This window comes from Corvus hawaiiensis, unplaced genomic scaffold, assembly GCF_020740725.1.
Source record: "Corvus hawaiiensis isolate bCorHaw1 unplaced genomic scaffold, bCorHaw1.pri.cur scaffold_60_ctg1, whole genome shotgun sequence".
Classification (NCBI taxonomy): Eukaryota; Metazoa; Chordata; class Aves; order Passeriformes; family Corvidae; genus Corvus; species Corvus hawaiiensis.
This window is the reverse complement of record NW_025963380.1, coordinates 475,868-501,905: the sequence shown is the minus strand read 5'-3', so window position 1 is coordinate 501,905 and position 26,038 is coordinate 475,868. Positions and strand designations below refer to the sequence as shown.

Genomic DNA, 26,038 nt, shown 5'->3' with positions numbered 1-26,038 from the left:
CTCCCGCGGCCTCCCTCTCCCCACGCCCGGCCGGGCCATGCCCCCGGCCCGCCCCCGGCCCCGGGCGGGGCTGCCCCCTCCCCGCCCCCGGGCGTCCCGCCGCGGTCCCGCCTCCGCCCGGCTCTCGCCGTCCTGGCTGTGGCGCTGCTGGGCGGGCATCAGTGCCTGGCTCCTGGGCACCATCGCCAGCCCCTGGCTCCGGCTGGCCCGACCCCGACCCCGACCCCTACCCCCACCCCGACCCCGGCCTCGGCTCCTGCCGGGGCCCGCCGGGGACACAGGCGGCGCGGCCGCTCCCGCCGCCTCCGCAGCGTCTTCCCCGCTCCGAAGTCCGCCGCTCTTGAGCGCGGCCGCCGGCCCCGAGCCGCCGGTGTCCGCTTCAAAAGAGCCAACATGTGGACATGGCCGGCCCGGGGCGGTTGAGCGGCGCTCGGCGGCCGTTCCTGGCCCCGGGCCGAGCGCTGACGGCCGCGTCTCGCCGGCAGGGAAGGCGCAGCAGGGCCTGAAGGAGCGGTACCGGCTGGGTTCGCTGCTGGGGCGCGGCGGCTTCGGCAGCGTCTTCGCGGCGACGCGGCTCTCGGACGGCGCCCCGGTGAGTGGCGGGGCCGGCGGCGGGCGCAGGAGGCGGGGGGCAAAGGAGGAGGAGAAGGAGCACGGGGCTCGGCACGGCGGGCGGCGAGCTCAGCCCGCTGCTCCCCTTGCCTTGCAGGTGGCCATCAAACGGGTGCCACGGAACCGCATCCACCATTGGGGCCAGCTGGTGAGTGAGCGAGGGGCAGCGGGAGAAGCCGGGGCGCGACGGGCGGGGATGAGCCGAGGCCCGGCAGGGTGGAAGCCGCCAGAACGCCTCGAGGGAGAGCGGCCGTGGGGCCAGCGGAGCGCGCAGAGCGTCCCCGGCTGGCTGAGGGCTTGCCGAGCCCCGGCACGGCATCGGCCCCGCTGACGGCATCGTGCTCCTCCCACAGCCCGACGGCACCCGAGCACCACTGGAGATCGTGCTGCTGGACAAGGTGTCCGCTGGCTTCCCCGGCATCGTCCAGCTCCACGAGTGGCTGGAGCTCCCCAGCAACGTGGTGATGGTGCTGGAGCGCCCGGAGCGGTCTCAGGACCTCCTGCACTTCATTTGGGCACGGGGCTTCCTGTGCGAGGAGGTGGCGCGGCACCTGTTCCGCCAGGTGCTGGAGGCCGTGCGGCACTGCGCCAGCTGCGGGGTCCTGCACCGGGACATCAAACCAGAGAACATCCTGGTTGACCTGGCCACCGGGCAGGCCAAACTCATCGACTTTGGCTGTGGCACCTACCTGCAAGCCGCAGCCTACACCAGCTTTGCAGGTGAGCCCACGCAGGGGGAGGCTCCTGGTAGCGGCATCTCAGAGCCCAAGAGCTCACAGCCCAAGCCGGCTGTGGCCCGGGGGATCGTCCCTTTTGCTGCCAGTCATGGCAGCCGGAGTCTTCAGCTGAGCTGCTTTTGAGCGGCGCTGGCTGAGGGCCCATCTTCCAGCCCTGCTGGCAGCCTTTGCCAGCCACTCTGCCCAGGACTGGCGCTGGGGCTGGGGCAGCCAGCGCCACAGAAACACCCGTGGGTGGGGGTAGCAGAGAGGGGGGGCCAGAACCTGTGCTCCAGCCCGTTTGGTGTGCAGGCGAGACAGGGCTCGGACCGCTCTGCTGCCCGCGCTTGCCTTGGCTTAAGAATGGTTTCTGGGGCAGTGCAGGCAGGGAGGATGAAAGCGTGGTTTTTCCCCAGCACCAAGTGCGTTTTTCCTTTGCATGGAATGCTCGGGCCTTGCCAGGGCTTCCGCTGCCCTCTTGCGACACCAGCGGCTTCTTTTCCAACCCCCAGTTTGGACACAAGTCCCCGGTGCTGGCGAGAGGGCAGCGGGTGCGGCCCCCGCAGGCCCAGGGATGCTGGGGTGAGGCTCTGGGAGCAGGCAGCGTCCCCCTGAAGAACTCCATCTCTATTCCATAGGAACACCGTCCTACAGCCCCCCGGAATGGACGCACCTCGGCTGGTACCACGGCGAGGCAGCGACCGTCTGGTCCCTGGGCATCGTGCTGCACCAGATGGTCTGCGGGGAGCACCCTTTCAGGAGGGGCTGGAACAGCACCTGGGGCCGGCTCTCGCTCCCACGACGGCTCTCTCCAGGTGGATCCTCGTCTCTGCAGCACGGGGGGAATAGCAGTGCTGGGAGACAGCAGCGGGCTCAGGAGCATGCCACCCTGGCAGCTGCTGAGGAGGTGGCAATGTCCTGCTCCCCTCCAAAAGAAAGAATTGATGGCAAAGTTTAGGCACAGCCCTGAGCACAGGCAGCACGGCCTGGCCATGGCAAGAGTGGGGCAAAGCGGACAGGAGCCTTCTGCAACTGACTGGTGCTTTCTGCTTTCTCTGCGCAGAGTGCCAGGATCTCATCCGACGGTGTTTATCCGTGCTCTCCTCGGAAAGGCCCTCATTAGAAGACCTGTCCTGTGATCCTTGGATGCAGGATATTCGCGTGCCGTAGGAGAATGGAGAGAGCCACACGCACGCTTTGAGCCAGGGAGCCGGTAAGTTCCAGCTGCACACGTGCCTTGGCAAGAGGCAGCAAAGAAAGGCAGAGTTTTTGTCCTGCCTGAATCGCTGCGCAGGGCTCCTCAGCTGGGCACGCGCAGCCCTGCTGCTGGAGCTGAGCTGCTCTTCCCAGCACTGGTGGCCCCCATGCCAGCTGCTTTTGCTTGTCCTGCTTCAGCGACAGCCGGGGCCCTGGGCAGAGCACTGACAGCCTGCTCCAGCCCCAGGGAAGAAGAAGCCCCTGGAGAAGCTGTGCCAGGTGCGGCTGCTGCTGCTGGAGACATGGAGGGTGACATCAAGGATGACAAGCTCTTCCTCCACCTGGCAAGCTGAAGATGATGGACTTCAATTGTGGCACCTTCTCCAAAGCCAGGCTCCACGGCGAATTTGCAGATGAGTCCACACGCAGGGGGCTGCTCCCAGATTTGTGCATTGCACAGCCTGGCCGGGAAGCAAAGGTTCCCCCCTTTGCTGGGGCGGATGCAACCAATTCTTCAGTCGGCTGCCAAGCTGCTTTTTGGCAGGGCTGGGGGGATAGGCTGGGCTGGTTTTGAACTGGGAGTCTGCTCCTGGCCCTGCCAACAGCCCCCAGCACCCACCGTGCCCCACGTTGGGGCTGGGGCAGCCGGCCCGACACAAAGCAAGCCCCATGGTGGGAGCAGAGGTTGGACAGCAGAAGCTGTGCATGGGCTGCTTTGCTCTGCAGGCAAGGAAGGGCTTGGGCTACTCCACTGCCCTTGTTGGCTTTGGGCTCAGCATGACTTTTGGGGGCAGTGCAGGGGGAAGGCAGAAAGCGTGGGCTGCCCTGGCCCGTGGGTGGGTTTTTCCCTCGCATGGCGGGCTTGGGCCTTCCTCAAGGCCCCAGCAGAGAGAAGATTTTTTACCTTTTTCCTTGTTTCCCCTTTTTGTCTGTAATCTCTTTTCATTGATTTATGGTTTGTTTTTCCAAAGGAAGCGTTCTAGGTGCTGTCGGGTCCGGATGGCGAAGTGCTCGGGAGCAGCTGCGGCGTGGGTGGGACGTGCCCTTGGAGAAGGCTGAGGACAGCGTTTGGGAGCAGCTTTTCTTCTGGCGGCGGGAGGCGTGAGGTGGGTGCCCGTCCTCTTGGCACGGCTGGGATAAGGGCTTTTGGGAGACGGCAGCGAGCGCAGCAGCATCCCGCTCTGGGCAGCTGCTGAGGAGGTGGCTGTGCCACGGCCGGCTGCAGGCTGGGCACGTGTCCTGCCCTCCTGCTCTCCTGCCAGAGGCAGCAATGCTGGGCAGCTTTGGGCAGCGCTCTGAGCACGGCCAGCACGGCCTGGGCACCGCGGGCGGCTGGGACAAGGGGAACGGGAGCCTTCAGCTGACGGGCGCTTTCTGCTTTGCCTCCTTGCAGCCGGGCTCTGTGGATGCTGAGGCTGCTCTGGGCTCCGCCAGGGCTCTGCTGCGGCTCAGCCCCGGGGCCACGAGAAGCCAAAGAAGAAACGCCGTGACCTGCAGCAGAGACGTGCCCGAGCAGCTCGGCAGTGCAGCTCACGTTTGCAGAGCGTGCACCTCCAGGGGAAAATATGACACCCCCCAATAACAAACTTGTTCAGTAACTTCTGAAATGAAATCAGTCTGGGATGACCCCCAATGACGTTTTTCAGCTTGCTCAAGCTGAAGCTCAGCCCTTCTCTGAACAGTTCTCTCCCCCACCTGCCTTTTGCTCCACAAGTGCTCCCTCTTTCCCCCAGTGAGTTCCCAGCTCACTGCAGTCCCCATTGCACTGTAGCCTTCCTTGATGCCCCTGGCCACGAGGAAGAGCGAGCCCCAGGTTTAGGGACTCATGTAGTCACTGGCTGAAGAACAGCAATGTCTCAGAGGTCTGGTGAGATTTGGGTGTCATTGAGAGCTGCTCTCCAGGCCTCAGCTCTGCTCACTGCTGGCTTCCCACTCCCTTTTCCTCGTTCTTCACAGAGCAGGATGAGCTCTGTGAATGCCCTTGACTCTCGCCACTCTTCCCAGCCCAGCCACCCAGCCCAGTTAGGCTTAAGATGGAGCTTCTTTGTCTCCTCTGGCACCCCAGGGCAGTCCCCTCTGCGGGGAGCAGCAGCCCCAGAGCGCAGCACACAGCAGTGCAGGCCGCACCTGGAGCAGCTCCCTGCAGCCATGGCCTGGCTCTTTGTGGCAACCAAATGCTCCCTGTGTGCAGCTGTCCCTGGAGGATGGTCCCAGGGCAGAGCCCAGCCGGGCTCCCACCGCATCCCCTGGAGCCTGGGGCAGGCAGCGCTCGCAGAGCTGAGGTTCATGGTGAGCACCCAGAGCTGTGGCTCGCAGTCGGTGGTTGCAAGCATTGTGATCTCATCTCCTGTGACCTGTGGGGAAAAGGAGCTGTGCAGCCAGGCCAGCGCTGCTCCTCTGGGCAGGGACGAGGCTGAAGGCCTTTCCTGTTGCCGAGGAGGCGGCATTAAGCCTTAGCGGGGCCTGGCAGCTGTGGAGCCGGATCTCGCCCGCTGTCCGGGACTCGCTGCCCACCAACCGCCCCCACCCGCCGCGCTCCGTTCTGCAGGGACAGAAGGCTCTGGCTGTGCGAGGGTTTCCATCACGTCTGTGTACCCGTGGCTCTGCAACGCACACGGAGAGGGAAAGTGTCAGTCACGGTGCTGGCACACTCCTTCCTTTCCATACAGGACACGTCCCTGCGCACCCCGTGTGCGGATCTATTCAAAGGACAGGCGTGGATAGAGATTTCCCACGGAGCTCTGACTCTGGCGGAAGTCACCTTGTCAGCCAGCAGCCAGGGGATTTGTTTCCCAGCTCTGTGTCAGTCGGTGCCCAAGAGCTGAAGGGAGCAGCATGTAGAAGCAGTTCCCAGATTTCTAGGCAGGCAGTGGAGCTGACAAGCATCCGCGTAACTCGCCGTGTTCATCGGGAGGGGGTGCTGCTTCTTTGGGAGTACGGCACAACGGAGACACGAGACTTGGAAAAATCCCAGCTCCCTGTGGATTTGTGCAGCAGGGCTGGGGCTGCTCCCAAAGTTCCCCCGCCCCAGTGACACAGCCGGACATGGGCTGAGGGGGGGCTGGATCAGGCTTTCTTGTCCACCTGCATGCCAGGAGGGAGCACAAAATCTACCTGCATTCTCTGCAGCATGCCATCCGGGAGCAGAGCCATTCCCAAAGGAAGCCGTGAGCCCGTGACAAGCCAGTGCCGCAGTGGGATCCTAGCAGCGCTTGTGGAAGCTGGGAGAGAGGAGCCCACCTGGAGCAGGTTCCTGTCAGGATTAATCATCCCGTGGCTTCCCACCAGGGTCTCATTGCTTCCAAAAGGCCCCAGAGTGTCACCGTGGCCCCTCGGTTCCACCAGGTTCCATAGCGTCACTGTGGTGCCCAGGCTTCCGTCAGCTTCCCTAGCATCCCCACGGTCTGCAGGGCTCCCCGAGCTTCTGTGCTGGTGTCACAGTGGAGCCAGGGTTCCGTGTAGGTCCCCAGCATCACAAAGGCTCTCCTGGGAGCCACGGGTCACAAAGCAGCGTGGGTTCTGTGCAGCCCCGCTGTGTCACAATGGCCGCCGGCTTCCACGAGCCCCCGCAGTGTCCCAGTGGCTTTAGGAGTGGGTGGCTGGGACTTGGTGCCCCGCCAGCGGCTGGGGGAGAAGCAGCAGGGACAGCGTGCGGACAGTGCCATGGCCACTTCTGTGGCCACTCGTGTCTCTGTCCCAGGCACAGCCGTGGTGTGGAACACCGGCTCCTTTGGGTGTGCAGGTGGCAGTGACGGCCTGGAGCATGGCTGCTCCCGGGGGACACTCTGGGGCAGGAGGCTGCTGGAGATTCATCGCCACACGCTGCAGCTCCTTGTCATGAGGTGCTGAGAGTGATTCTAAAGGCTGTTCCCACCAGGCACTTCTCTGGCTTAGAGCTGTTGAGCTGTCAGCGGGAATGCAAAGGCCAAGCTCGGGAGCCTTTTGTCCTGGTGCCTTTCGTGTGTGAGCAGTCCCTGGTGCCGTTGTCTTTGGATCCTGACTCTGCGAGAGGGAAGGCTTAGGATGGTGCCTAGAGCTGAGAAGGAAAGTGCAAGTTAGGGCAAAGGAGTTCATCTTGCTCTTGGAGTGTGGGTGCAAAGAGGAGTCTGCACTTGCAAGGGGAAGATGAGGGAAATCTTTTTGTCCTGACACCGTTGATTTGAGAGCAGGGAAGTTTCCAAGTTGCCTCTGCCCTTGGGCTGCTTTCGAGCTGGGCTCGCAGTGATTCCTTCTTCTGCAAGTGGGCAGCGCTATCGTGTGCTTGTTTCGATGAGCGCTGACAGTGCCCAGGAAAAAGCCAAGCGCTCGGCTGGCGCGGCCCCAGTGGTGTGCGAGCAGTCGGTGGAAGAGCTCGGCTGTGCATCCTGCCTCTTGGAGACATAAAGGAATGTGATCCTGCATGGTGCAGGGAGGGAGGAGGAATCGTTTTTGCTGTTGGCTGTGCAGTTTCTAGGCTGCAAAAGAAAAGGCAATTCCAGCACGGCCTCTTTCTTTAGAACCTTTTCTGTGCCATCAGCTGCTCAGCATGGAACTCACACCCTCTGAAATGCATCCAAATCCCTGAAGATATGCTTCTTCTCTCAAGCTCAGTGTACCATCTTACCCTCTCATTTTTGCATATGCCAAACCCCCTTCCAAACATCCAGCAGCTGCTTGTCAAGAAAAAGTCCTAGAACAAAAAGCCACTGCTGGCTTTCATAGCCCCTTTGCTGTCTAGGAACTAGAGGAAACAAGCTAGTGATACGCACTTTCTTTCTCAACTCCATCGAGCGCATCCTTCTCTCCAGGTGGCAGAGTCCTTGGCGGAAGTGAAGCATCTCCAGCTGCAGTTCAGACTGAGACATGTGCCAGGACAGGAGACATTTGCTGACCTTCCCTCTTCCCTGTGCAACATGATTCTCGCAGCCCAGTCACTTTCACACACCTTCGCTATCCCTGAGTCCAAGCACCTAAAGCTCCCACAGACAGACGTGTCAGGAAGGAACACGTTCCAAAAGCACCCCCTTCTCTTGTCAGCATATACATTGTGCACAACACGCTGCGGCACTGAACTGATTTTGGGGGGTCGTGTGTCCCCCCCAGCCCCGCTGTCACTCTGCCCCTGCCCGGCTGCTCCCAGTGTTCCCAGGAAGGCTTCCCAGTTCGCCCCGGTCCCGTTGATTGGGGAACAGTGGGAAGGGACTTTGGGGGATCCCGCGCGGGGACCGAGAGTGGAGGGGGCGGAACCGGCCCCAGGATGGATCGGGAATGGGGACCCCCGTGTGTCACCCTTGTGTCGCCCCCCCGGGGGGGTCCTTGGGAGGCGCCTCAACCCCAAATCGGCACCCAGCGAACCCCAAAGGCGCAGAGGCCCCCCCCCTAAGCCGCCCCACAGCCCCCACCGACCAACCAAAATTGCCCGCGAGTATCAGATAATCAGAGAAGGCGCTGAACAACCTTCAGGCAATCAGAGCGCGCGGCGCTGGTGACTCACCAGTTGCCAGGCAGACCCGCAGCGCCCGGCGCTCCCCACCCGGACCCCACCTGCGCCCCCCCTCGCCCCCAGCGCCCCCTGCCAGGGGAATTTGAGGAGGGGGCGCGTGGGGGGCTCCCAGGCCGGGCCCACAGCCCAGCCCTGCCCCAGCCCGACCTGCCCCGACTCCATCCCGGCTCCTCCCGCCGGATGCGACCGCGCTGGGAAAACGGGGGGCCAAGGGTGGGCACTGGGCCCGGGGGGAGCAGGAGAAGGGATGGGGGAGGAGGAGAAGGAGAAGGAGGCATCTTTTAATGGTATTTTATTGAGTGTCATTTTTTAGAGACCAGGATCAATACTCCCCGGGCGTCAGGGCGAGTCCCTCAGGGCTGTGGGGCCCTGCTGCCGGCTCACCCCGCGCCAGCCCAGCGCCAGCGCTCAGCGGGGCTTTGGCTTCCCGTGCCCTTTCCCGTGCCCTTTCCCGTGTCCCCAGCCCACCGTCACCACCCCCGTGTCCCCAGGTCGTGCCCCACCCCTCCCCCCCTCCCCCTCTGTCGAGACATGGAGGATGAGAATTTCCCCACCATCCACCCCAAAGGTTCCCCCGAGGCCATTTCCTCTCGTCCTTTCCCTTGGGAGCAGAGCCCCAGCCCTCCTGGCTGCCCTCTCCTGTAAGGGACTTGGAGAGAGCCAGGTCCCCCCTGAGCCTCCTTTCCTCCAGGCTCAGCCCCCTCAGATCCCTCAGCTGCCCCTCAGAAGTCCTCCAGACCCTTCCCCAGCTCCGTTCCCATCTCTGGACATGCTCCAGCCCCTCCATGTGTTTCTTGAAGTTTGGAGCCCAATCGCTGCCCTGTCGCTGCAGGTGCCAAAACCCCAGGGAGACTCCTTGGAAATGGGGGTAGAGAGGAGCCCTTCAAAGGGAAACGTGTGCAAAAATGCTCCCAATGGCCGAGCGGGTTTGCTGTGGCTGCGGGAGGAAGAGATGCTCCGGGACTCCGCCTCGGCCCCGGAGCGGAGCGGCCCGTGCTGCCCCGGGGCGCGCGGGGCTCGGCCGTGGGGCGCGCGGGGGGGAACGGACAAACGGGCACCGGACACACGGACACGCGGACAAACGCTCCCAGCGCTTCAGCGGCAGCGGCAGCAGCGGCAGCAGCGGCAGCAGCGGCAGCAGCAGCACAAGAGCAGCAGAAGAGCAGCGAGTCCACGAACCCTCTGCGTCCCTTCTCCTGCTCCTCCTCTCCCTCTCCCAGTGTCTCGCACCCTCTCCCGCTCTCCCTTTCGTTCCCCAACCCCCCCTCCCGCGGCCTCCCTCTCCCCACGCCCGGCCGGGCCATGCCCCCGGCCCGCCCCCGGCCCCGGGCGGGGCTGCCCCCTCCCCGCCCCCGGGCGTCCCGCCGCGGTCCCGCCTCCGCCCGGCTCTCGCCGTCCTGGCTGTGGCGCTGCTGGGCGGGCATCAGTGCCTGGCTCCTGGGCACCATCGCCAGCCCCTGGCTCCGGCTGGCCCGACCCCGACCCCGACCCCTACCCCCACCCCGACCCCGGCCTCGGCTCCTGCCGGGGCCCGCCGGGGACACAGGCGGCGCGGCCGCTCCCGCCGCCTCCGCAGCGTCTTCCCCGCTCCGAAGTCCGCCGCTCTTGAGCGCGGCCGCCGGCCCCGAGCCGCCGGTGTCCGCTTCAAAAGAGCCAACATGTGGACATGGCCGGCCCGGGGCGGTTGAGCGGCGCTCGGCGGCCGTTCCTGGCCCCGGGCCGAGCGCTGACGGCCGCGTCTCGCCGGCAGGGAAGGCGCAGCAGGGCCTGAAGGAGCGGTACCGGCTGGGTTCGCTGCTGGGGCGCGGCGGCTTCGGCAGCGTCTTCGCGGCGACGCGGCTCTCGGACGGCGCCCCGGTGAGTGGCGGGGCCGGCGGCGGGCGCAGGAGGCGGGGGGCAAAGGAGGAGGAGAAGGAGCACGGGGCTCGGCACGGCGGGCGGCGAGCTCAGCCCGCTGCTCCCCTTGCCTTGCAGGTGGCCATCAAACGGGTGCCACGGAACCGCATCCACCATTGGGGCCAGCTGGTGAGTGAGCGAGGGGCAGCGGGAGAAGCCGGGGCGCGACGGGCGGGGATGAGCCGAGGCCCGGCAGGGTGGAAGCCGCCAGAACGCCTCGAGGGAGAGCGGCCGTGGGGCCAGCGGAGCGCGCAGAGCGTCCCCGGCTGGCTGAGGGCTTGCCGAGCCCCGGCACGGCATCGGCCCCGCTGACGGCATCGTGCTCCTCCCACAGCCCGACGGCACCCGAGCACCACTGGAGATCGTGCTGCTGGACAAGGTGTCCGCTGGCTTCCCCGGCATCGTCCAGCTCCACGAGTGGCTGGAGCTCCCCAGCAACGTGGTGATGGTGCTGGAGCGCCCGGAGCGGTCTCAGGACCTCCTGCACTTCATTTGGGCACGGGGCTTCCTGTGCGAGGAGGTGGCGCGGCACCTGTTCCGCCAGGTGCTGGAGGCCGTGCGGCACTGCGCCAGCTGCGGGGTCCTGCACCGGGACATCAAACCAGAGAACATCCTGGTTGACCTGGCCACCGGGCAGGCCAAACTCATCGACTTTGGCTGTGGCACCTACCTGCAAGCCGCAGCCTACACCAGCTTTGCAGGTGAGCCCACGCAGGGGGAGGCTCCTGGTAGCGGCATCTCAGAGCCCAAGAGCTCACAGCCCAAGCCGGCTGTGGCCCGGGGGATCGTCCCTTTTGCTGCCAGTCATGGCAGCCGGAGTCTTCAGCTGAGCTGCTTTTGAGCGGCGCTGGCTGAGGGCCCATCTTCCAGCCCTGCTGGCAGCCTTTGCCAGCCACTCTGCCCAGGACTGGCGCTGGGGCTGGGGCAGCCAGCGCCACAGAAACACCCGTGGGTGGGGGTAGCAGAGAGGGGGGGCCAGAACCTGTGCTCCAGCCCGTTTGGTGTGCAGGCGAGACAGGGCTCGGACCGCTCTGCTGCCCGCGCTTGCCTTGGCTTAAGAATGGTTTCTGGGGCAGTGCAGGCAGGGAGGATGAAAGCGTGGTTTTTCCCCAGCACCAAGTGCGTTTTTCCTTTGCATGGAATGCTCGGGCCTTGCCAGGGCTTCCGCTGCCCTCTTGCGACACCAGCGGTTTCTTTTCCAACCCCCAGTTTGGACACAAGTCCCCGGTGCTGGCGAGAGGGCAGCGGGTGCGGCCCCCGCAGGCCCAGGGATGCTGGGGTGAGGCTCTGGGAGCAGGCAGCGTCCCCCTGAAGAACTCCATCTCTATTCCATAGGAACACCGTCCTACAGCCCCCCGGAATGGACGCACCTCGGCTGGTACCACGGCGAGGCAGCGACCGTCTGGTCCCTGGGCATCGTGCTGCACCAGATGGTCTGCGGGGAGCACCCTTTCAGGAGGGGCTGGAACAGCACCTGGGGCCGGCTCTCGCTCCCACGACGGCTCTCTCCAGGTGGATCCTCGTCTCTGCAGCACGGGGGGAATAGCAGTGCTGGGAGACAGCAGCGGGCTCAGGAGCATGCCACCCTGGCAGCTGCTGAGGAGGTGGCAATGTCCTGCTCCCCTCCAAAAGAAAGAATTGATGGCAAAGTTTAGGCACAGCCCTGAGCACAGGCAGCACGGCCTGGCCATGGCAAGAGTGGGGCAAAGCGGACAGGAGCCTTCTGCAACTGACTGGTGCTTTCTGCTTTCTCTGCGCAGAGTGCCAGGATCTCATCCGACGGTGTTTATCCGTGCTCTCCTCGGAAAGGCCCTCATTAGAAGACCTGTCCTGTGATCCTTGGATGCAGGATATTCGCGTGCCGTAGGAGAATGGAGAGAGCCACACGCACGCTTTGAGCCAGGGAGCCGGTAAGTTCCAGCTGCACACGTGCCTTGGCAAGAGGCAGCAAAGAAAGGCAGAGTTTTTGTCCTGCCTGAATCGCTGCGCAGGGCTCCTCAGCTGGGCACGCGCAGCCCTGCTGCTGGAGCTGAGCTGCTCTTCCCAGCACTGGTGGCCCCCATGCCAGCTGCTTTTGCTTGTCCTGCTTCAGCGACAGCCGGGGCCCTGGGCAGAGCACTGACAGCCTGCTCCAGCCCCAGGGAAGAAGAAGCCCCTGGAGAAGCTGTGCCAGGTGCGGCTGCTGCTGCTGGAGACATGGAGGGTGACATCAAGGATGACAAGCTCTTCCTCCACCTGGCAAGCTGAAGATGATGGACTTCAATTGTGGCACCTTCTCCAAAGCCAGGCTCCACGGCGAATTTGCAGATGAGTCCACACGCAGGGGGCTGCTCCCAGATTTGTGCATTGCACAGCCTGGCCGGGAAGCAAAGGTTCCCCCCTTTGCTGGGGCGGATGCAACCAATTCTTCAGTCGGCTGCCAAGCTGCTTTTTGGCAGGGCTGGGGGGATAGGCTGGGCTGGTTTTGAACTGGGAGTCTGCTCCTGGCCCTGCCAACAGCCCCCAGCACCCACCGTGCCCCACGTTGGGGCTGGGGCAGCCGGCCCGACACAAAGCAAGCCCCATGGTGGGAGCAGAGGTTGGACAGCAGAAGCTGTGCATGGGCTGCTTTGCTCTGCAGGCAAGGAAGGGCTTGGGCTACTCCACTGCCCTTGTTGGCTTTGGGCTCAGCATGACTTTTGGGGGCAGTGCAGGGGGAAGGCAGAAAGCGTGGGCTGCCCTGGCCCGTGGGTGGGTTTTTCCCTCGCATGGCGGGCTTGGGCCTTCCTCAAGGCCCCAGCAGAGAGAAGATTTTTTACCTTTTTCCTTGTTTCCCCTTTTTGTCTGTAATCTCTTTTCATTGATTTATGGTTTGTTTTTCCAAAGGAAGCGTTCTAGGTGCTGTCGGGTCCGGATGGCGAAGTGCTCGGGAGCAGCTGCGGCGTGGGTGGGACGTGCCCTTGGAGAAGGCTGAGGACAGCGTTTGGGAGCAGCTTTTCTTCTGGCGGCGGGAGGCGTGAGGTGGGTGCCCGTCCTCTTGGCACGGCTGGGATAAGGGCTTTTGGGAGACGGCAGCGAGCGCAGCAGCATCCCGCTCTGGGCAGCTGCTGAGGAGGTGGCTGTGCCACGGCCGGCTGCAGGCTGGGCACGTGTCCTGCCCTCCTGCTCTCCTGCCAGAGGCAGCAATGCTGGGCAGCTTTGGGCAGCGCTCTGAGCACGGCCAGCACGGCCTGGGCACCGCGGGCGGCTGGGACAAGGGGAACGGGAGCCTTCAGCTGACGGGCGCTTTCTGCTTTGCCTCCTTGCAGCCGGGCTCTGTGGATGCTGAGGCTGCTCTGGGCTCCGCCAGGGCTCTGCTGCGGCTCAGCCCCGGGGCCACGAGAAGCCAAAGAAGAAACGCCGTGACCTGCAGCAGAGACGTGCCCGAGCAGCTCGGCAGTGCAGCTCACGTTTGCAGAGCGTGCACCTCCAGGGGAAAATATGACACCCCCCAATAACAAACTTGTTCAGTAACTTCTGAAATGAAATCAGTCTGGGATGACCCCCAATGACGTTTTTCAGCTTGCTCAAGCTGAAGCTCAGCCCTTCTCTGAACAGTTCTCTCCCCCACCTGCCTTTTGCTCCACAAGTGCTCCCTCTTTCCCCCAGTGAGTTCCCAGCTCACTGCAGTCCCCATTGCACTGTAGCCTTCCTTGATGCCCCTGGCCACGAGGAAGAGCGAGCCCCAGGTTTAGGGACTCATGTAGTCACTGGCTGAAGAACAGCAATGTCTCAGAGGTCTGGTGAGATTTGGGTGTCATTCAGAGCTGCTCTCCAGGCCTCAGCTCTGCTCACTGCTGGCTTCCCACTCCCTTTTCCTCGTTCTTCACAGAGCAGGATGAGCTCTGTGAATGCCCTTGACTCTCGCCACTCTTCCCAGCCCAGCCACCCAGCCCAGTTAGGCTTAAGATGGAGCTTCTTTGTCTCCTCTGGCACCCCAGGGCAGTCCCCTCTGCGGGGAGCAGCAGCCCCAGAGCGCAGCACACAGCAGTGCAGGCCGCACCTGGAGCAGCTCCCTGCAGCCATGGCCTGGCTCTTTGTGGCAACCAAATGCTCCCTGTGTGCAGCTGTCCCTGGAGGATGGTCCCAGGGCAGAGCCCAGCCGGGCTCCCACTGCATCCCCTGGAGCCTGGGGCAGACAGCGCTCGCAGAGCTGAGGTTCATGGTGAGCACCCAGAGCTGTGGCTCGCAGTCGGTGTTTGCAAGCATTGTGATCTCATCTCCTGTGACCTGTGGGGAAAAGGAGCTGTGCAGCCAGGCCAGCGCTGCTCCTCTGGGCAGGGACGAGGCTGAAGGCCTTTCCTGTTGCCGAGGAGGCGGCATTAAGCCTTAGCGGGGCCTGGCAGCTGTGGAGCCGGATCTCGCCCGCTGTCCGGGACTCGCTGCCCACCAACCGCCCCCACCCGCCGCGCTCCGTTCTGCAGGGACAGAAGGCTCTGGCTGTGCGAGGGTTTCCATCACGTCTGTGTACCCGTGGCTCTGCAACGCACACGGAGAGGGAAAGTGTCAGTCACGGTGCTGGCACACTCCTTCCTTTCCATACAGGACACGTCCCTGCGCACCCCGTGTGCGGATCTATTCAAAGGACAGGCGTGGATAGAGATTTCCCACGGAGCTCTGACTCTGGCGGAAGTCACCTTGTCAGCCAGCAGCCAAGGGATTTGTTTCCCAGCTCTGTGTCAGTCGGTGCCCAAGAGCTGAAGGGAGCAGCATGTAGAAGCAGTTCCCAGATTTCTAGGCAGGCAGTGGAGCTGACAAGCATCCGCGTAACTCGCCGTGTTCATCGGGAGGGGGTGCTGCTTCTTTGGGAGTACGGCACAACGGAGACACGAGACTTGGAAAAATCCCAGCTCCCTGTGGATTTGTGCAGCAGGGCTGGGGCTGCTCCCAAAGTTCCCCCGCCCCAGTGACACAGCCGGACATGGGCTGAGGGGGGGCTGGATCAGGCTTTCTTGTCCACCTGCATGCCAGGAGGGAGCACAAAATCTACCTGCATTCTCTGCAGCATGCCATCCGGGAGCAGAGCCATTCCCAAAGGAAGCCGTGAGCCCGGGACAAGCCAGTGCCGCAGTGGGATCCTAGCAGCGCTTGTGGAAGCTGGGAGAGAGGAGCCCACCTGGAGCAGGTTCCTGTCAGGATTAATCATCCCGTGGCTTCCCACCAGGGTCTCATTGCTTCCAAAAGGCCCCAGAGTGTCACCGTGGCCCCTCGGTTCCACCAGGTTCCATAGCGTCACTGTGGTGCCCAGGCTTCCGTCAGCTTCCCTAGCATCCCCACGGTCTGCAGGGCTCCCCGAGCTTCTGTGCTGGTGTCACAGTGGAGCCAGGGTTCCGTGTAGGTCCCCAGCATCACAAAGGCTCTCCTGGGAGCCACGGGTCACAAAGCAGCGTGGGTTCTGTGCAGCCCCGCTGTGTCACAATGGCCGCCGGCTTCCACGAGCCCCCGCAGTGTCCCAGTGGCTTTAGGAGTGGGTGGCTGGGACTTGGTGCCCCGCCAGCGGCTGGGGGAGAAGCAGCAGGGACAGCGTGCGGACAGTGCCATGGCCACTTCTGTGGCCACTCGTGTCTCTGTCCCAGGCACAGCCGTGGTGTGGAACACCGGCTCCTTTGGGTGTGCAGGTGGCAGTGACGGCCTGGAGCATGGCTGCTCCCGGGGGACACCCTGGGGCAGGAGGCTGCTGGAGATTCATCGCCACACGCTGCAGCTCCTTGTCATGAGGTGCTGAGAGTGATTCTAAAGGCTGTTCCCACCAGGCACTTCTCTGGCTTAGAGCTGTTGAGCTGTCAGCGGGAATGCAAAGGCCAAGCTCGGGAGCCTTTTGTCCTGGTGCCTTTCGTGTGTGAGCAGTCCCTGGTGCCGTTGTCTTTGGATCCTGACTCTGCGAGAGGGAAGGCTTAGGATGGTGCCTAGAGCTGAGAAGGAAAGTGCAAGTTAGGGCAAAGGAGTTCATCTTGCTCTTGGAGTGTGGGTGCAAAGAGGAGTCTGCACTTGCAAGGGGAAGATGAGGGAAATCTTTTTGTCCTGACACCGTTGATTTGAGAGCAGGGAAGTTTCCAAGTTGCCTCTGCCCTTGGGCTGCTTTCGAGCTGGGCTCGCAGTGATTCCTTCTTCTGCAAGTGGGCAGCGCTATCGTGTGCTTGTTTCGATGAGCGCTGACAGTGCCCAGGAAAAAGCCAAGCGCTCCGCTGGCGCGGCCCCAGTGGTGTGCGAGAGCAGTCGGTGGAAGAGCTCGGCTGTGCATCCTGCCTCTTGGAGACATAAAGGAATGTGATCCTGCATGGTGCAGGGAGGGAGGAGGAATCGTTTTTGCTGTTGGCTGTGCAGTTTCTAGGCTGCAAAAGAAAAGGCAATTCCAGCACGGCCTCTTTCTTTAGAACCTTTTCTGTGCCATCAGCTGCTCAGCATGGAACTCACACCCTCTGAAATGCATCCAAATCCCTGAAGATATGCTTCTTCTCTCAAGCTCAGTGTACCATCTTACCCTCTCATTTTTGCATATGCCAAACCCCCTTCCAAACATCCAGCAGCTGCTTGTCAAGAAAAAGTCCTAGAACAAAAAGCCACTGCTGGCTTTCATAGCCCCTTTGCTGTCTAGGAACTAGAGGAAACAAGCTAGTGATACGCACTTTCTTTCTCAACTCCATCGAGCGCATCCTTCTCTCCAGGTGGCAGAGTCCTTGGCGGAAGTGAAGCATCTCCAGCTGCAGTTCAGACTGAGACATGTGCCAGGACAGGAGACATTTGCTGACCTTCCCTCTTCCCTGTGCAACATGATTCTCGCAGCCCAGTCACTTTCACACACCTTCGCTATCCCTGAGTCCAAGCACCTAAAGCTCCCACAGACAGACGTGTCAGGAAGGAACACGTTCCAAAAGCACCCCCTTCTCTTGTCAGCATATACATTGTGCACAACACGCTGCGGCACTGAACTGATTTTGGGGGGTCGTGTGTCCCCCCCAGCCCCGCTGTCACTCTGCCCCTGCCCGGCTGCTCCCAGTGTTCCCAGGAAGGCTTCCCAGTTCGCCCCGGTCCCGTTGATTGGGGAACAGTGGGAAGGGACTTTGGGGGATCCCGCGCGGGGACCGAGAGTGGAGGGGGCGGAACCGGCCCCAGGATGGATCGGGAATGGGGACCCCCGTGTGTCACCCTTGTGTCGCCCCCCCGGGGGGGTCCTTGGGAGGCGCCTCAACCCCAAATCGGCACCCAGCGAACCCCAAAGGCGCAGAGGCCCCCCCCCTAAGCCGCCCCACAGCCCCCACCGACCAACCAAAATTGCCCGCGAGTATCAGATAATCAGAGAAGGCGCTGAACAACCTTCAGGCAATCAGAGCGCGCGGCGCTGGTGACTCACCAGTTGCCAGGCAGACCCGCAGCGCCCGGCGCTCCCCACCCGGACCCCACCTGCGCCCCCCCTCGCCCCCAGCGCCCCCCGCCAGGGGAATTTGAGGAGGGGGCGCGTGGGGGGCTCCCAGGCCGGGCCCACAGCCCAGCCCTGCCCCAGCCCGACCTGCCCCGACTCCATCCCGGCTCCTCCCGCCGGATGCGACCGCGCTGGGAAAACGGGGGGCCAAGGGTGGGCACTGGGCCCGGGGGGAGCAGGAGAAGGGATGGGGGAGGAGGAGAAGGAGAAGGAGGCATCTTTTAATGGTATTTTATTGAGTGTCATTTTTTAGAGACCAGGATCAATACTCCCCGGGCGTCAGGGCGAGTCCCTCAGGGCTGTGGGGCCCTGCTGCCGGCTCACCCCGCGCCAGCCCAGCGCCAGCGCTCAGCGGGGCTTTGGCTTCCCGTGCCCTTTCCCGTGCCCTTTCCCGTGTCCCCAGCCCACCGTCACCACCCCCGTGTCCCCAGGTCGTGCCCCACCCCTCCCCCCCTCCCCCTCTGTCGAGACATGGAGGATGAGAATTTCCCCACCATCCACCCCAAAGGTTCCCCCGAGGCCATTTCCTCTCGTCCTTTCCCTTGGGAGCAGAGCCCCAGCCCTCCTGGCTGCCCTCTCCTGTAAGGGACTTGGAGAGAGCCAGGTCCCCCCTGAGCCTCCTTTCCTCCAGGCTCAGCCCCCTCAGATCCCTCAGCTGCCCCTCAGAAGTCCTCCAGACCCTTCCCCAGCTCCATTCCCATCTCTGGACATGCTCCAGCCCCTCCATGTGTTTCTTGAAGTTTGGAGCCCAATCGCTGCCCTGTCGCTGCAGGTGCCAAAACCCCAGGGAGACTCCTTGGAAATGGGGGTAGAGAGGAGCCCTTCAAAGGGAAACGTGTGCAAAAATGCTCCCAATGGCCGAGCGGGTTTGCTGTGGCTGCGGGAGGAAGAGATGCTCCGGGACTCCGCCTCGGCCCCGGAGCGGAGCGGCCCGTGCTGCCCCGGGGCGCGCGGGGCTCGGCCGTGGGGCGCGCGGGGGGGAACGGACAAACGGGCACCGGACACACGGACACGCGGACAAACGCTCCCAGCGCTTCAGCGGCAGCGGCAGCAGCGGCAGCAGCGGCAGCAGCGGCAGCAGCACAAGAGCAGCACAAGAGCAGCGAGTCCACGAACCCTCTGCGTCCCTTCTCCTGCTCCTCCTCTCCCTCTCCCAGTGTCTCGCACCCTCTCCCGCTCTCCCTTTCGTTCCCCAACCCCCCCTCCCGCGGCCTCCCTCTCCCCACGCCCGGCCGGGCCATGCCCCCGGCCCGCCCCCGGCCCCGGGCGGGGCTGCCCCCTCCCCGCCCCCGGGCGTCCCGCCGCGGTCCCGCCTCCGCCCGGCTCTCGCCGTCCTGGCTGTGGCGCTGCTGGGCGGGCATCAGTGCCTGGCTCCTGGGCACCATCGCCAGCCCCTGGCTCCGGCTGGCCCGACCCCGACCCCGACCCCTACCCCCACCCCGACCCCGGCCTCGGCTCCTGCCGGGGCCCGCCGGGGACACAGGCGGCGCGGCCGCTCCCGCCGCCTCCGCAGCGTCTTCCCCGCTCCGAAGTCCGCCGCTCTTGAGCGCGGCCGCCGGCCCCGAGCCGCCGGTGTCCGCTTCAAAAGAGCCAACATGTGGACATGGCCGGCCCGGGGCGGTTGAGCGGCGCTCGGCGGCCGTTCCTGGCCCCGGGCCGAGCGCTGACGGCCGCGTCTCGCCGGCAGGGAAGGCGCAGCAGGGCCTGAAGGAGCGGTACCGGCTGGGTTCGCTGCTGGGGCGCGGCGGCTTCGGCAGCGTCTTCGCGGCGACGCGGCTCTCGGACGGCGCCCCGGTGAGTGGCGGGGCCGGCGGCGGGCGCAGGAGGCGGGGGGCAAAGGAGGAGGAGAAGGAGCACGGGGCTCGGCACGGCGGGCGGCGAGCTCAGCCCGCTGCTCCCCTTGCCTTGCAGGTGGCCATCAAACGGGTGCCACGGAACCGCATCCACCATTGGGGCCAGCTGGTGAGTGAGCGAGGGGCAGCGGGAGAAGCCGGGGCGCGACGGGCGGGGATGAGCCGAGGCCCGGCAGGGTGGAAGCCGCCAGAACGCCTCGAGGGAGAGCGGCCGTGGGGCCAGCGGAGCGCGCAGAGCGTCCCCGGCTGGCTGAGGGCTTGCCGAGCCCCGGCACGGCATCGGCCCCGCTGACGGCATCGTGCTCCTCCCACAGCCCGACGGCACCCGAGCACCACTGGAGATCGTGCTGCTGGACAAGGTGTCCGCTGGCTTCCCCGGCATCGTCCAGCTCCACGAGTGGCTGGAGCTCCCCAGCAACGTGGTGATGGTGCTGGAGCGCCCGGAGCGGTCTCAGGACCTCCTGCACTTCATTTGGGCACGGGGCTTCCTGTGCGAGGAGGTGGCGCGGCACCTGTTCCGCCAGGTGCTGGAGGCCGTGCGGCACTGCGCCAGCTGCGGGGTCCTGCACCGGGACATCAAACCAGAGAACATCCTGGTTGACCTGGCCACCGGGCAGGCCAAACTCATCGACTTTGGCTGTGGCACCTACCTGCAAGCCGCAGCCTACACCAGCTTTGCAGGTGAGCCCACGCAGGGGGAGGCTCCTGGTAGCGGCATCTCAGAGCCCAAGAGCTCACAGCCCAAGCCGGCTGTGGCCCGGGGGATCGTCCCTTTTGCTGCCAGTCATGGCAGCCGGAGTCTTCAGCTGAGCTGCTTTTGAGCGGCGCTGGCTGAGGGCCCATCTTCCAGCCCTGCTGGCAGCCTTTGCCAGCCACTCTGCCCAGGACTGGCGCTGGGGCTGGGGCAGCCAGCGCCACAGAAACACCCGTGGGTGGGGGTAGCAGAGAGGGGGGGCCAGAACCTGTGCTCCAGCCCGTTTGGTGTGCAGGCGAGACAGGGCTCGGACCGCTCTGCTGCCCGCGCTTGCCTTGGCTTAAGAATGGTTTCTGGGGCAGTGCAGGCAGGGAGGATGAAAGCGTGGTTTTTCCCCAGCACCAAGTGCGTTTTTCCTTTGCATGGAATGCTCGGGCCTTGCCAGGGCTTCCGCTGCCCTCTTGCGACACCAGCGGCTTCTTTTCCAACCCCCAGTTTGGACACAAGTCCCCGGTGCTGGCGAGAGGGCAGCGGGTGCGGCCCCCGCAGGCCCAGGGATGCTGGGGTGAGGCTCTGGGAGCAGGCAGCGTCCCCCTGAAGAACTCCATCTCTATTCCATAGGAACACCGTCCTACAGCCCCCCGGAATGGACGCACCTCGGCTGGTACCACGGCGAGGCAGCGACCGTCTGGTCCCTGGGCATCGTGCTGCACCAGATGGTCTGCGGGGAGCACCCTTTCAGGAGGGGCTGGAACAGCACCTGGGGCCGGCTCTCGCTCCCACGACGGCTCTCTCCAGGTGGATCCTCGTCTCTGCAGCACGGGGGGAATAGCAGTGCTGGGAGACAGCAGCGGGCTCAGGAGCATGCCACCCTGGCAGCTGCTGAGGAGGTGGCAATGTCCTGCTCCCCTCCAAAAGAAAGAATTGATGGCAAAGTTTAGGCACAGCCCTGAGCACAGGCAGCACGGCCTGGCCATGGCAAGAGTGGGGCAAAGCGGACAGGAGCCTTCTGCAACTGACTGGTGCTTTCTGCTTTCTCTGCGCAGAGTGCCAGGATCTCATCCGACGGTGTTTATCCGTGCTCTCCTCGGAAAGGCCCTCATTAGAAGACCTGTCCTGTGATCCTTGGATGCAGGATATTCGCGTGCCGTAGGAGAATGGAGAGAGCCACACGCACGCTTTGAGCCAGGGAGCCGGTAAGTTCCAGCTGCACACGTGCCTTGGCAAGAGGCAGCAAAGAAAGGCAGAGTTTTTGTCCTGCCTGAATCGCTGCGCAGGGCTCCTCAGCTGGGCACGCGCAGCCCTGCTGCTGGAGCTGAGCTGCTCTTCCCAGCACTGGTGGCCCCCATGCCAGCTGCTTTTGCTTGTCCTGCTTCAGCGACAGCCGGGGCCCTGGGCAGAGCACTGACAGCCTGCTCCAGCCCCAGGGAAGAAGAAGCCCCTGGAGAAGCTGTGCCAGGTGCGGCTGCTGCTGCTGGAGACATGGAGGGTGACATCAAGGATGACAAGCTCTTCCTCCACCTGGCAAGCTGAAGATGATGGACTTCAATTGTGGCACCTTCTCCAAAGCCAGGCTCCACGGCGAATTTGCAGATGAGTCCACACGCAGGGGGCTGCTCCCAGATTTGTGCATTGCACAGCCTGGCCGGGAAGCAAAGGTTCCCCCCTTTGCTGGGGCGGATGCAACCAATTCTTCAGTCGGCTGCCAAGCTGCTTTTTGGCAGGGCTGGGGGGATAGGCTGGGCTGGTTTTGAACTGGGAGTCTGCTCCTGGCCCTGCCAACAGCCCCCAGCACCCACCGTGCCCCACGTTGGGGCTGGGGCAGCCGGCCCGACACAAAGCAAGCCCCATGGTGGGAGCAGAGGTTGGACAGCAGAAGCTGTGCATGGGCTGCTTTGCTCTGCAGGCAAGGAAGGGCTTGGGCTACTCCACTGCCCTTGTTGGCTTTGGGCTCAGCATGACTTTTGGGGGCAGTGCAGGGGGAAGGCAGAAAGCGTGGGCTGCCCTGGCCCGTGGGTGGGTTTTTCCCTCGCATGGCGGGCTTGGGCCTTCCTCAAGGCCCCAGCAGAGAGAAGATTTTTTACCTTTTTCCTTGTTTCCCCTTTTTGTCTGTAATCTCTTTTCATTGATTTATGGTTTGTTTTTCCAAAGGAAGCGTTCTAGGTGCTGTCGGGTCCGGATGGCGAAGTGCTCGGGAGCAGCTGCGGCGTGGGTGGGACGTGCCCTTGGAGAAGGCTGAGGACAGCGTTTGGGAGCAGCTTTTCTTCTGGCGGCGGGAGGCGTGAGGTGGGTGCCCGTCCTCTTGGCACGGCTGGGATAAGGGCTTTTGGGAGACGGCAGCGAGCGCAGCAGCATCCCGCTCTGGGCAGCTGCTGAGGAGGTGGCTGTGCCACGGCCGGCTGCAGGCTGGGCACGTGTCCTGCCCTCCTGCTCTCCTGCCAGAGGCAGCAATGCTGGGCAGCTTTGGGCAGCGCTCTGAGCACGGCCAGCACGGCCTGGGCACCGCGGGCGGCTGGGACAAGGGGAACGGGAGCCTTCAGCCGACGGGCGCTTTCTGCTTTGCCTCCTTGCAGCCGGGCTCTGTGGATGCTGAGGCTGCTCTGGGCTCCGCCAGGGCTCTGCTGCGGCTCAGCCCCGGGGCCACGAGAAGCCAAAGAAGAAACGCCGTGACCTGCAGCAGAGACGTGCCCGAGCAGCTCGGCAGTGCAGCTCACGTTTGCAGAGCGTGCACCTCCAGGGGAAAATATGACACCCCCCAATAACAAACTTGTTCAGTAACTTCTGAAATGAAATCAGTCTGGGATGACCCCCAATGACGTTTTTCAGCTTGCTCAAGCTGAAGCTCAGCCCTTCTCTGAACAGTTCTCTCCCCCACCTGCCTTTTGCTCCACAAGTGCTCCCTCTTTCCCCCAGTGAGTTCCCAGCTCACTGCAGTCCCCATTGCACTGTAGCCTTCCTTGATGCCCCTGGCCACGAGGAAGAGCGAGCCCCAGGTTTAGGGACTCATGTAGTCACTGGCTGAAGAACAGCAATGTCTCAGAGGTCTGGTGAGATTTGGGTGTCATTGAGAGCTGCTCTCCAGGCCTCAGCTCTGCTCACTGCTGGCTTCCCACTCCCTTTTCCTCGTTCTTCACAGAGCAGGATGAGCTCTGTGAATGCCCTTGACTCTCGCCACTCTTCCCAGCCCAGCCACCCAGCCCAGTTAGGCTTAAGATGGAGCTTCTTTGTCTCCTCTGGCACCCCAGGGCAGTCCCCTCTGCGGGGAGCAGCAGCCCCAGAGCGCAGCACACAGCAGTGCAGGCCGCACCTGGAGCAGCTCCCTGCAGCCATGGCCTGGCTCTTTGTGGCAACCAAATGCTCCCTGTGTGCAGCTGTCCCTGGAGGATGGTCCCAGGGCAGAGCCCAGCCGGGCTCCCACTGCATCCCCTGGAGCCTGGGGCAGACAGCGCTCGCAGAGCTGAGGTTCATGGTGAGCACCCAGAGCTGTGGCTCGCAGTCGGTGTTTGCAAGCATTGTGATCTCATCTCCTGTGACCTGTGGGGAAAAGGAGCTGTGCAGCCAGGCCAGCGCTGCTCCTCTGGGCAGGGACGAGGCTGAAGGCCTTTCCTGTTGCCGAGGAGGCGGCATTAAGCCTTAGCGGGGCCTGGCAGCTGTGGAGCCGGATCTCGCCCGCTGTCCGGGACTCGCTGCCCACCAACCGCCCCCACCCGCCGCGCTCCGTTCTGCAGGGACAGAAGGCTCTGGCTGTGCGAGGGTTTCCATCACGTCTGTGTACCCGTGGCTCTGCAACGCACACGGAGAGGGAAAGTGTCAGTCACGGTGCTGGCACACTCCTTCCTTTCCATACAGGACACGTCCCTGCGCACCCCGTGTGCGGATCTATTCAAAGGACAGGCGTGGATAGAGATTTCCCACGGAGCTCTGACTCTGGCGGAAGTCACCTTGTCAGCCAGCAGCCAGGGGATTTGTTTCCCAGCTCTGTGTCAGTCGGTGCCCAAGAGCTGAAGGGAGCAGCATGTAGAAGCAGTTCCCAGATTTCTAGGCAGGCAGTGGAGCTGACAAGCATCCGCGTAACTCGCCGTGTTCATCGGGAGGGGGTGCTGCTTCTTTGGGAGTACGGCACAACGGAGACACGAGACTTGGAAAAATCCCAGCTCCCTGTGGATTTGTGCAGCAGGGCTGGGGCTGCTCCCAAAGTTCCCCCGCCCCAGTGACACAGCCGGACATGGGCTGAGGGGGGGCTGGATCAGGCTTTCTTGTCCACCTGCATGCCAGGAGGGAGCACAAAATCTACCTGCATTCTCTGCAGCATGCCATCCGGGAGCAGAGCCATTCCCAAAGGAAGCCGTGAGCCCGTGACAAGCCAGTGCCGCAGTGGGATCCTAGCAGCGCTTGTGGAAGCTGGGAGAGAGGAGCCCACCTGGAGCAGGTTCCTGTCAGGATTAATCATCCCGTGGCTTCCCACCAGGGTCTCATTGCTTCCAAAAGGCCCCAGAGTGTCACCGTGGCCCCTCGGTTCCACCAGGTTCCATAGCGTCACTGTGGTGCCCAGGCTTCCGTCAGCTTCCCTAGCATCCCCACGGTCTGCAGGGCTCCCCGAGCTTCTGTGCTGGTGTCACAGTGGAGCCAGGGTTCCGTGTAGGTCCCCAGCATCACAAAGGCTCTCCTGGGAGCCACGGGTCACAAAGCAGCGTGGGTTCTGTGCAGCCCCGCTGTGTCACAATGGCCGCCGGCTTCCACGAGCCCCCGCAGTGTCCCAGTGGCTTTAGGAGTGGGTGGCTGGGACTTGGTGCCCCGCCAGCGGCTGGGGGAGAAGCAGCAGGGACAGCGTGCGGACAGTGCCATGGCCACTTCTGTGGCCACTCGTGTCTCTGTCCCAGGCACAGCCGTGGTGTGGAACACCGGCTCCTTTGGGTGTGCAGGTGGCAGTGACGGCCTGGAGCATGGCTGCTCCCGGGGGACACTCTGGGGCAGGAGGCTGCTGGAGATTCATCGCCACACGCTGCAGCTCCTTGTCATGAGGTGCTGAGAGTGATTCTAAAGGCTGTTCCCACCAGGCACTTCTCTGGCTTAGAGCTGTTGAGCTGTCAGCGGGAATGCAAAGGCCAAGCTCGGGAGCCTTTTGTCCTGGTGCCTTTCGTGTGTGAGCAGTCCCTGGTGCCGTTGTCTTTGGATCCTGACTCTGCGAGAGGGAAGGCTTAGGATGGTGCCTAGAGCTGAGAAGGAAAGTGCAAGTTAGGGCAAAGGAGTTCATCTTGCTCTTGGAGTGTGGGTGCAAAGAGGAGTCTGCACTTGCAAGGGGAAGATGAGGGAAATCTTTTTGTCCTGACACCGTTGATTTGAGAGCAGGGAAGTTTCCAAGTTGCCTCTGCCCTTGGGCTGCTTTCGAGCTGGGCTCGCAGTGATTCCTTCTTCTGCAAGTGGGCAGCGCTATCGTGTGCTTGTTTCGATGAGCGCTGACAGTGCCCAGGAAAAAGCCAAGCGCTCCGCTGGCGCGGCCCCAGTGGTGTGCGAGCAGTCGGTGGAAGAGCTCGGCTGTGCATCCTGCCTCTTGGAGACATAAAGGAATGTGATCCTGCATGGTGCAGGGAGGGAGGAGGAATCGTTTTTGCTGTTGGCTGTGCAGTTTCTAGGCTGCAAAAGAAAAGGCAATTCCAGCACGGCCTCTTTCTTTAGAACCTTTTCTGTGCCATCAGCTGCTCAGCATGGAACTCACACCCTCTGAAATGCATCCAAATCCCTGAAGATATGCTTCTTCTCTCAAGCTCAGTGTACCATCTTACCCTCTCATTTTTGCATATGCCAAACCCCCTTCCAAACATCCAGCAGCTGCTTGTCAAGAAAAAGTCCTAGAACAAAAAGCCACTGCTGGCTTTCATAGCCCCTTTGCTGTCTAGGAACTAGAGGAAACAAGCTAGTGATACGCACTTTCTTTCTCAACTCCATCGAGCGCATCCTTCTCTCCAGGTGGCAGAGTCCTTGGCGGAAGTGAAGCATCTCCAGCTGCAGTTCAGACTGAGACATGTGCCAGGACAGGAGACATTTGCTGACCTTCCCTCTTCCCTGTGCAACATGATTCTCGCAGCCCAGTCACTTTCACACACCTTCGCTATCCCTGAGTCCAAGCACCTAAAGCTCCCACAGACAGAC

General features: G+C 63.2%; 3 protein-coding genes across 3 annotated transcripts; all 3 read left to right on the top strand.

Moving 5' to 3' along the window:
- Window positions 1-223: 223 nt before the first annotated feature.
- On the top strand, window positions 224-2,761 carry LOC125321090 (serine/threonine-protein kinase pim-1-like; the record flags this gene model as incomplete). Its single annotated transcript, XM_048293491.1, has 6 exons — window positions 224-592; window positions 710-760; window positions 966-1,332; window positions 1,967-2,143; window positions 2,392-2,541; window positions 2,724-2,761. Coding segments are annotated over 5 exons (1,071 nt in total), but the record flags the coding sequence as incomplete, so codon positions are not given.
- Window positions 2,762-9,495: 6,734 nt separating this feature from the next.
- LOC125321089 (serine/threonine-protein kinase pim-1-like) lies at window positions 9,496-12,033 on the top strand (the record flags this gene model as incomplete). Its single annotated transcript, XM_048293490.1, has 6 exons — window positions 9,496-9,864; window positions 9,982-10,032; window positions 10,238-10,604; window positions 11,239-11,415; window positions 11,664-11,813; window positions 11,996-12,033. Coding segments are annotated over 5 exons (1,071 nt in total), but the record flags the coding sequence as incomplete, so codon positions are not given.
- A 6,733-nt stretch (window positions 12,034-18,766) lies between these two features.
- LOC125321088 (serine/threonine-protein kinase pim-1-like) lies at window positions 18,767-21,304 on the top strand (the record flags this gene model as incomplete). Its single annotated transcript, XM_048293489.1, has 6 exons — window positions 18,767-19,135; window positions 19,253-19,303; window positions 19,509-19,875; window positions 20,510-20,686; window positions 20,935-21,084; window positions 21,267-21,304. Coding segments are annotated over 5 exons (1,071 nt in total), but the record flags the coding sequence as incomplete, so codon positions are not given.
- Window positions 21,305-26,038: the final 4,734 nt, after the last annotated feature.